Source organism: Thalia democratica, chromosome 4 (genome assembly GCF_965202585.1).
Source record: "Thalia democratica chromosome 4, ktThaDemo2.hap1.1, whole genome shotgun sequence".
Classification (NCBI taxonomy): Eukaryota; Metazoa; Chordata; class Thaliacea; order Salpida; family Salpidae; genus Thalia; species Thalia democratica.
In genome coordinates, this window is record NC_139168.1 from 44,887,848 (window position 1) to 44,898,829 (window position 10,982).

The 10,982-nt window shown below is 26.4% G+C and overlaps 1 protein-coding gene across 1 annotated transcript in view; it reads right to left on the bottom strand.

The window, feature by feature from the left end:
- Nucleotides 1–10,203, bottom strand: part of LOC145833884 (uncharacterized) — a 31,891-nt gene extending 21,688 nt beyond the window's left edge. The window contains exons 1-2 of the mRNA XM_082941124.1: nucleotides 10,053–10,203; nucleotides 8,426–8,620 (exon numbers count right to left, since the gene is read on the bottom strand). Coding sequence (XP_082797250.1) covers nucleotides 8,426–8,620; nucleotides 10,053–10,178 — 321 coding nt within the window. The 5' untranslated portion in view covers nucleotides 10,179–10,203. The remainder of the gene's footprint in view (nucleotides 1–8,425; nucleotides 8,621–10,052) is intronic.
- Between the last annotated feature and the right edge of the window lie 779 nt (nucleotides 10,204–10,982).

The following is a 10,982-nucleotide window of genomic DNA, read 5'->3' on the forward strand; positions in this document are numbered from 1 at the left end:
ATACTTCGAAAGCTCAGTTTCATTTTCGTATACACCACCTTTAAAGGATTTTTTATGGTTGGCATACCGAAATCTGAATTGAGTGGAGCATAGGCCGATGTAGAACTTCTTTTCAAGGTCAGAGTTAACTGTTGCCTTGTAAATAATGTTCTCTGACCGGCAAAATCTAAACTTATGCAGTGGACTGATACAGACCAAGTCTTAAATTGGTTCACTGGTTTGGAAAAACAAACGTAGAGCTTTTTTAAGTTTGATGTAGTCGATTTTTATCCTTCTATCAGCGAAGAATTGGTAACAAAATCACTAAAATTTGCTGGTATTTATACTAGCGTATCTACTGAAGATTTAGGTCTAATAAAAAACGCATGTAAATCAGTACTTTATGAACAAGGAAACCTGTGGCAAAAGAAGAGAGCAAATAACACCAGCTCTCTTTTTGATGTAGCGCAGGGATCGTTCATGGGTGCAGAGTTATGTGAATTAGTAGGTCTTTTTTTGTTAGATGGGTTGAAGAATATCTTTGGTTTAGAAAGAGTTGGGTTGTACAGGGACGATGGTCTAGCTGTACTGCCCAATTCTTCTGGCTTTATAGTTGAAAGGCTAAAAAAACAAACGCACGCCTTCTTCAAGTCTATGGGGTTAAGAGTCACTATTGAATCACCAATGTTGACGACTGACTACCTGGATGTGAAGCTCAACTTGCATGATCTCTCCTATATGCCTTATAAAAAGAAAAACGCAAAAATTATGTATTTAAATAAATATTCTAGCCACCCAAAAAATATTATAAACCAAATACCAAAAATAATTAATAAACGTTTAAATAAAAGATCAAGCAACGAAGAAAACTTTTTAAAGACAAAACAAGATTACGAACTAATAATGAAAAAATGCGGTTACAATGATAAACTTAATTTTGAAACAACGGAGCAAAAAAACAAAACGACCAATAAAAGTAAAAGAAAGCGAAATATCATTTGGTATAATCCCCCATTCTGTACTTCAGTTAAAACAAACATCGGCAGAGAATTTATAAATCTAGTAAAAAAACATTTCAACAAAAATAACCCATTATCAAAGATATTTAACAAACATAATATGCGAATCAGTTATTCATGTATGGCGAATTTGGAGAGATTAATCAAGTCACATAATCAAAGGATTTTAAACAAAAGTAATTCAATCAAAAATCAGTGTAATTGCGCCGGTGGCTGTAAATACAATTTGAAGGGGGGCAATTGCCGGTCAGAGAACATTATTTACAAGGCAACAGTTAACTCTGACCTTGAAAAGAAGTTCTACATCGGCCTATGCTCCACTCAATTCAGATTTCGGTATGCCAACCATAAAAAATCCTTTAAAGGTGGTGTATACGAAAATGAAACTGAGCTTTCGAAGTATGTTTGCGGCCTTAAGCGCAAAAACATTGATTTTAAATTAACTTGGGAGGTGATAAAAAGAGCACAGCCAATAGCAGATGGTAACAACCTTGTTTGTAGGCTGTGCTTAAAAGAATCAACAGCCGTTATGTATGCGTTAAAAAAGGAAGGTTGTTTAAATAAGCGAAGCGAATTTATATCGTCTTGTCGACATATAAAAAAGCTTCTTTTAAAACACAACAAATTTTGAAGCATTTTATAGTCAATTAACTGTTGTTTTCGTTAATTTTAGTTGTTTAATTAGTTAGAAGGTAGATCGATTTTTGTACTGAATATTTGTAATGTACAATATTACGTCATACTGTTTTTTGTTTTTTTGCATAACTTTTGTATCTTTGTTTAGTACAGTGCTTTGTATTTTGAATTTAACTGGCTGATGATCAAAGCTTTATGAAAAATTAAAGCTTTGTGAAACATATGTTCCAGAATTTTTAAAATCGCCATTTGAATAAATTATTTAAAATCCCTTCAAGTGGGCTCAGTTGAAAGTGTTAACGTTTAAACATTAACCTTATTTTATATATATATATATATATATATATATATTATATATACATTATGAATATATATGTTAGTAAATGATAATAAATTGAGATGTTATCTTTATAAATTTGAATTTATTATTTTTTATATAAGATGACAAAATCATTCTTTTTTTTGATTCATAAATTAACGAAAAATAAACTTTAGCAAACATGTATTTTATGTTGATATAAATATTGCTGTCCTTTTTTTTCAATAGTTTTAATGATTTAATGTTTTTTTTTCTTAATAAAAAACATAAAAAGAATGACTTTGCCATCTTATATAAAAAAATACAAATTCAAAATTATTAAGGAATACATAAATAAATATCTCAATTATCTCAATTTATTATCATTTAAAAACATGTAAATATAAATATATAATTTATTAAAAAAGTACGATTTAAAAAATACTGGTACATATGTTTCATAAAGCTAAACGTTTTAATCATCAGCCAGTTTAATTTAAAACAAAAAGCACTTTACTAAACATAGATGCAAAAGTTATACAAAAAAACAAAAAACAGTATGAAGTAATGTTGTGCATTACAAAAAATCTGTAGAAAAATCAATTTTCAATCTAACCAATCAAACAACTAAAATTCACAAAGACCACAGTTAAGTGGCTATAAAATATTTCAAAATTGATTGTAATTTAAGAGAAGCTTTTTAATATGTCGACAAGAAGATATGAATTCACTCCTCTTATTTAAACAACCTTCCTTTTTTAACGCATACATAAAAGCTGTGGATTCTTTTAGGCACAGCCTACAAACATACAAACCATTTGATTGTACCTTCAGATAAAACTTTACGAAATTTTAGTAAATGACTATAAAAAAATCATTAAATGACAATATTACTAAAGATTACGAAAAATTTACTGATAAAACTTTAAATGATATAAATGTAGAGGTCCAAAATTTAACTAAAAACTTAAAATACATGATCGGATTAAAAAACATCCTTTAAAAAATGCATACATAACGGTCAAAGACCATAAAGAAAACTTCTTGACACATCCCAAGTGTTGATTAATCAATACTTCTAAGTCCAATGTAGGTCGCATAGTTAAGGTTAAGATTGACTGCATTAATAAGGATGTACGTTTAAAATCTAAACTTATGCAGTAGACTGATACAGACCAAGTCTTTTATTGGTTCTATGGTTTCGAAAAACAAACATACAGCTTTTTTAAGTTTGATGTAGTTTATTTTTATCCTTCTACCAGCGAAGAATTAGTAATAAAATCTATAAAATTTGCTGATAATTTTACTAGCGTATCTACTGAAGATTTAAGTCTAATAAAAAACGCATGTAAATCAGTACTTCATGAACAAGGAAACCCGTGGGGAAAGAAGAAAGCAAATAACATCAGATCTCTTTTTAATGTAGCGCAGGGATCGTTCATGGGTGCAGAATTATGTGAATTAGTAGGACTTTTTTTGTTTGACGGGTTGAGACATATCTTTGGTTTAGAAAGAGTTGGGTTGTACAGGGACGATGGTCTAGCTGTACTGCCTAATTCTTCTGGCTTTTAAGTTGAAAGCCCAAAAAAAATAAACGCACGCCTTCTTCAAGTCTATGGGGTTAAGAGTCACTATTGAATCACCAATGTTGACGACTGACTACCTGGATGTGAAGCTCAACTTGTATGATATATCCTATATGCCTTATAAAAAGCAAAACGCAAAAACGATGTGTATAAATAAATGTTCTAGCCACCCAAAAATTATTATAAAACAAATACCAAAAATAATTAATCAACGTTTAAATAAAAGATCAAACAAAGAAGAAAACTTTTTTAAAGCAAAGCAAGATTAGGAATTTTTAATGAAAAAATGCGGTTACAATGATAAACTTAATTTTGAAACAACTTTTGAAATATAATTTGGTATAATCCCCCATTTTTTACTTCAGTCAAAACAAATAATATATGGGCAGAGAATTTATAAATCTAGTAAAAAAAACAACTCAACAAAAATAACCCATAAGATCATTAACAAACATAATAGGCGATTCAGTTATTCATGTATGGCCAATTTGGAGAGATTAATTAAGTCACACAATCAAACGATTCTACACAAAAGTATTTAATCAAAAATCATTGTAATTGCGCTGGTGGCTTTAAATATGATTTGAAAGGGGGCAATTGCCGTTCAGAGAACATTATTTACAAGTCAATAGTTAACTCTGACCTTGAAAAGAAGTTCTACATCGGCTTATGCTCCACTCAGCTCAGAATTCGGTTTGCTAACCATAAAAAATCTTCTTAAGGTGGTGTATACAAAATGAGACTGAGCTTTCGAAGTATGTTTGCGGCCTAAAGCGCAAAAACGTTTTTTATAAATTAACTTGGAAGGATTCGTGCCTATGCACTCATCAGATTCAAAACAAGTTTAAAATAAAGCACAAAACAAAACACACAAATGAAAGTTAAAAAATTTAGCATATTTATTTATTTCATGACTTAATTTTGAAACTATCAAAAATCATGCAAAACGGCTTGTGCAAAAATTTATTTACCAATCGACAATAAACTGGCAAAAAATCATATAACTTCAGTGAGTAACTATATATTAGGACAGATAATTGAAAGGGATAAAGATAAAATTAAGATACAAATTGAAATTTAGATTATTTTAAGATGAAATTAAAACTTGTTAAACTTTAAAAGCGTTTTTTTTTTATGTCTACAAGACGATACAAACTCGCTTTTTTTATTTAGGCATCGCTCGTCTTTCAGTGCATATACAACGGCTGTTGCTTCTTTGAGACAAAGCCTACATATTGGGCTATTGCCGCCAGCTATAGGCTGTGCTCTTTTTATAACTTCCCAGGATATTTCATAGTCAATGCCGCTGCGCTTTAAGCAACAAACATACTTCGAAAGTTCAGTGTCATTTTCATATATTTTAAAACTTTTTAACTTTTTTATTAATAAAGCCCTTAAGGTGGGCTCGGTGTGAAAGATTTAATTTATCAAGTTAAATAACTTAATTCTATATATATATATATATATATTTGTTTGTTTATTTGATTATACAAAAAATAGGTTTATACGACCGTTTCGTATATGAGATATATAACCTCATATACTCATCAGTAAGCTAAAGTTTATTTACAATGTTAAAAAGAAATTTAGATTTTAAAAATTTTATAATTATTGACATAGTAATAAAATAATGGAGTTTATTGTACAGTAAGTTAAGTTTGAAAATATACACTTATCTTGTTAGTTTAAGAATTTATGCATTTTAAAAAGTTAGGAAAGGTTGTATTAAAATATACCAGAAAAATGTTTTAAACTATTCGTGTTCACGCCTAATTCTACTTTGATTCAATATTAAGTTAGCTCTAATTTTTCTAAAAAAGTATTTTTGGTAATGAATGCATATATTTGGCTTTTTGCTTTTCTTGTTTATGTTCTTGTCTGATTTATCAATTTCTGGTTTTATTATAAATCAGACAAGAACATAACACTTAACAAGAAAAGTAGATCAAAAGATAAGGAGAAAATTAGTAGATGTGATTTACTCTTTTGTTAAAATAGTATCATACTGATTTTTGAAACCCTTTTTTTCTCTCGGAATTGCTCCAAATGCACTTTTTTAAAGTAATCAAACACTACTAGTAACAAGTTTTGTTATACTTTGATTTTTGATATAACATATCCTTCACCAAATGCTTTGGTCCAATGTAAATTGAGGGCTTTTGAATATGCAGAAATACAGTCTTGCATATTTTTCAATTTTGGTGTACAACAAATGCTAAAGATATTAATAGGAAAGTAAACCAAAGCACTTGATGAACAAAAACAAAAGTAAAACAAAACTTGTTACTAGTAGTGATTGATTACTACAAAAAAGTGCATTTGGAGCAATTCCGAGAGAAAAAAAGGGTTTCAAAAATCAGTATGATACTATTTTAACAAAAGAGTAAATCACATCTACTATCAAATCAGATTTTTTATAACATTTTTCTACTATGAGAATGCTTTAGATTAATATTTTTTTATTAATTAAAAATAAAATAAATGTTAATATCAACTCAAAACCTAATAAAAGGGAATTTTACTATAAGTATTATATAGCTCTTAGCAAGTTATAAGCTTTTATATATTATATAGGTAAAATTGTGTACCTTGCTAAATGCTCAGTCTTGTAAATAGCATTTATAAGTAAATTAAATGTTAATAAACTGATTTAAGTTTAAAACTAAAATGGATTTGATAAAAAGCTTTTAAATTAGAGAATTAAAAACATTTAAACAAACTAACATATTAAGTTTTAATAAATTTAAATGTATAATACTTCATAAATTTGAACTAATAGTAATGTGAAAAAAATAACATGCAGCTAAAAAAAACTTGGTATAGATAAATAATTTTGTTAAATTAAATAAAAACTCTTTAATTTAAACAATAAAATTACAATAACTTAAATAAATTTACATGCAGTTTCGATGATACATACAGGGTTGCCACTCGTTTTTTCAAATTTTTTTCCAGGTTTTCCAAATTTCTTCCAGGTTTTTAAAAGTACACATTTTTGGGTCTATTTTTAGTTTTAAGCTAATTTCTGTATAAGAAACTGTGTTTAATAGAATAAAAACATTGAAAAGATACTGTAAAGTTGCTATAAATGTGTTTTTGAATAAAAAAAAATTTTGATGATGACATAAAAATTTTAATTATATGATAGATTTTTGTGTCAAATCAAAATTTTATTACTGAAAATGTTAAAAATTCCAGGATTTTCCAGGTTATTTTTGCCTAAATTGTCAAACTCCAGGTTTTTCCAGGTTTCCAGGTAAAGTGGCAACCCTGTACATAAGTCTAGATATTTTACTCTTAAACAGGTGCTCTCAATAATCTAGTTCCTAATAACTGAAAATAATTTAAAATGTATTTTATATCTTTATCAACATGCAATTAAAATGACATTACATCAGTAATATCTTTCTGACTAGCTGACTCAACACGCATTTTACATTCAAAAAAAATAAAAAATAAAAAAAGCAGAAGAATTCGCTTTTTATATTAAAAAAAAGTATAATTTTACAGAGAAAATTTGCATATTTTATGTAATAATGACGTCAAAATACATCAAAGACAGTTGAAATGTCTATAAATGTATGCTTATAATTATAGGTTTTCATTTAGTATATAAATTATAAGTCTACGACATGTATAAGTGATTTTATTACTGTTTAAGTAAAAAAACCAAAAATATGTGATTTTTGGGGTTAAAATCATTTTATTATGCAGCAGTTTTTTTTTTTTGAATTTTTTTTTTCTAGATACTACTTAATAAAGCAAAAACACATCCAAATCATAGGTCTAGCAAACATCAAAGTACTCCCTATCCCTACTTTTACAAATTTTTTTCACTTATTTCATTAAAAAACTTTTAAATTTGTTAAAAATTGTTCCAACACATTTTTTAAATATTACAAGGAATATTTTTGAAAACTTGAGGTTTTACCTCAACTAAATAAAAATTTGACATATTTTTATTGAATTTTGAAATTTTGGAGAAGATATAAACAAAACAATTATTGTCTTTAGGTTTGTCAGAGGCAACAATAGGTTCCTTATGGGAGGGGCAAACTAAAACGTTTTCGAAATTTGATCTTATTTTATATAGTTTTAACTAAGTTACAAGATGTTTTTTACAGATTTTTAAAACTTTAAATAATTTTAGAGATATAGCCAATCAAAGTCGGGTTTTTTTTTTTTTTTTTTTTTAAATTTTCATTTTTAATATTTTTTAATTTTGCTCCGACAGAATTTTCTAAATAGTGCAAGCAGATAGATTTTTAGTGATTTCTAGTTTGCGCCTCCCATAAGGAAACTATTGCTCCGACTTTGATCGGCTATATCTCAAAAATTATTTTTAATCTTTAAAATCTGTAAAAAACATTTTGTAGCTTAGTAAAACCTATAAAAAATAAGATCAAATTAAAAAAAAAAGTGTTTTACTCCCCTATGCCCTTAATATTTGACTAAAATATAGTTCCTTTTCTTTGTGAGCTAGATACATCAAATTTTATAAAAGTATTTCTTGCAATATTTAGAAAACTATGTCAGTTTTTTTTATTTGACCAAAAAATTTGTGACATACATTTGTTTATTTAGAGTATTAAAAACTTTAAATTTCTTTCAACAGATATTTCTTAACTTATTAAAAATAATGCTCAGAAAGTTTTAATTTATTAAAGAAAACCTTGGAAGAATTTTTTTTTAATTAAACAGTCTTCTTTGATTTTATAGTTTGTGCCTTTAATTAATAACATATGAAACTATAAAACTTTAGGTGCTTTTAAATTATTTTTTTAAGAAGCAGTAAAAAAAATATTTCTTTAAAATTCAACATAATTTAAGTATAAACTTCATAGGTAATGATAGTTAATTTTCAGTTTTAAAATCATTTAGCTAATATACAAATGACAATAACTGACCTCAGTTCGTTCTTTCCAATTAGAATCCTCATCTAATTTTTTAAGTGAAGCCCATTTGGATTCAGTACCAACTATATTATCTTTTTTTATTTTATCCACTTCAGTCAATAAAACTTCTTCATATTGTTTTTTCAAAGCATAAGCATTATGAGTAATATGCTTTAAAGGAGTACGCTTTGGTGTTTGAAAAGAAACCTGATGAAGAAAGTTTCTTTTTATTAACTAATTCTAAACAATTTTGAATTTCACAAAATAACTTTCCAAATAAAGATTAAAAGAACATGCTTTTTTAACCCCTATTCCATTTTGAATTATTGGCAAAGCTATATAAATTAGTCTGTGTTTAAATTTATACAAAATTTACTCATTTATAAAACTCTTGTAATTTTATATACGAGTTGTCTACTAAAAGTAGCTAAAACAATATAAAAACCAAAATGATTCTATAGTAATTTATAGTTTTAAGGAAAACACAATTTTATGTATAATATTTCTTAAAATCAAAAATATTTTACTTTTCAATACTTATTTAAATATAAAATTTAAAAGTTCAGTAAATCATTAATTCAAAACTAGTTAAATTTTACAAATTTTTATAGAATAAACAGGATTGTAAATATTGAGTCCACTTGACAATTCTACTTAAAAAGATATTTATTTTGCATTAAAAATTTTAGGAAGGTAGTTAATAAAACTATTTTAAGTTGCTTAAGGGCATAGGAGAGTCCAACATTTTTTTTAATAAAAATAACATTGTATCTTATATAAAAGTTTAAAGTACAAGCTACAAGCCAGTTTTTATAGAATTAAAAAATACTATTTAAGTTTTGAGATATTGTGAATTTTTAAAAAAAGTTTCCCATACAAATGTATTGACTGCAAATATTTTAACGTCAATTTTCTCGGAAATTTAAAAAATCACTAAAAATCTATCTTCTGTTTCATTTTTTGAGCTAGAGATCTCAAACTTTCAGGAAATGTTCCTTTTGTAATTTAGAAGACTTTGAATGTTGCAATTTTGAAAATATTAAAAAATAAAAATTTTAGATAGAAAAAACAAAAAAAAATAGGTGGTTTTTTTAATAAAAATTTTATTTTTCATAATTAAAAAAATTCCTGCACTCAATCTTTTTAAAATTTAATAATACACTTTCTGTGAAAATTTGAAGAAGATTGCATAAAAAATGAAGGAGGAGATAGATTTTTAGTGAAATGGTCTTTTTTTGCATATTTAGTTTGGGCCTTCCATTAGGAACCTATTGAGGTCACTAACTTTGATCGCTCATATCTCAAAAAATACTTTAAACTTTTCAACAATTTAAAATGTCTGATAGCTTAGATTAAACTCTATAAAAAAAGATCAACTTGTAAAAATCACGGTGTTTTATTATTATTTTTAAAATTTATTATAAACAAAGTATTATTATTTATTATTTTAAATTATTTTGATTTTTTTTAATCTGTCAAAAGCATCTTGTAGCTTAGTAAAAACTACATAAAATAAGATCAAATTTCAAAAAAAAAAGGTGTTTTTTTTGTTACGTAAATAAAAAACATCAAGCATAAACAAAGTTTTGTTTTTATTTATGATACAAACTTGATGCATATTTTTAGAGTATAAAATAACCGTGAGTCTCTTGTTTTGCGGGGTATCTACTAGCATAAGATTGTCAGCTAAAGAAGGCTTAAGTATGGATGATGGTTCTTTTTTTGGAGTTAAGGCAATCAAATTATCATCATTATTATCGCCCATAATACTTTAATTTAGTTACAAGCTACAAAACCTTGAAAATAATCATAACATTAGAATAGATAAAAACATTAATAAATATTTCTGATTTATAACTCAAAAAAACAAGACCATAGGAACTTCAAGGGATTTTTTTACAAAGATTAATATTGTCAGTTATGTAAAAAAAATTTTCCTTAAACTATAACTAAAAATAAAAATATAATGTATACATACATATACATACATATTAGAGTGCTTATGAATTAGACAAATTTTGAGTTTTCAGCTGGAATTTTTTTTACACTGGGCAAATACTACAAAACCAACATGTTCACCAACTTTAGTTGATTTAAAAAAGTTTTTATAGATCAGAGTTGCCACTGGATATTGAGAAACTGCTCCAAGGTTTTCTGAATTTCTTTAGTAAAAGTACAGGTATTTCGGTCTATTTATAGTTAAAAGTTAAAAAGGTACTGTGAAGCTACTTGAAATGTGTTTTTTAATATTTTTTTTACTCTCTACAATAAATGTTTGTATTAAATCAAAATTTTACTACTAAACATGTAAAAATTGTTTAAAATTATATATTTTTCCAGATTTTTTTTCAAATTTTCTCAAACTTCAGACTTTTTTAGTCTAAATTGTCAAATTCCAGGTTTTTTGGCATCCCTGATACAAGGTTCCCACTAAAATTTAAAAAAAAAATATCTGGAATTCCATAAAATATAGCAAACATATTTTACAGATAAACAAAGTAAAATTTGTCATTTACTGTTTACAAGCATAATCTTATAAGATGTTTATGAACGTTTGAGAATATTTGAG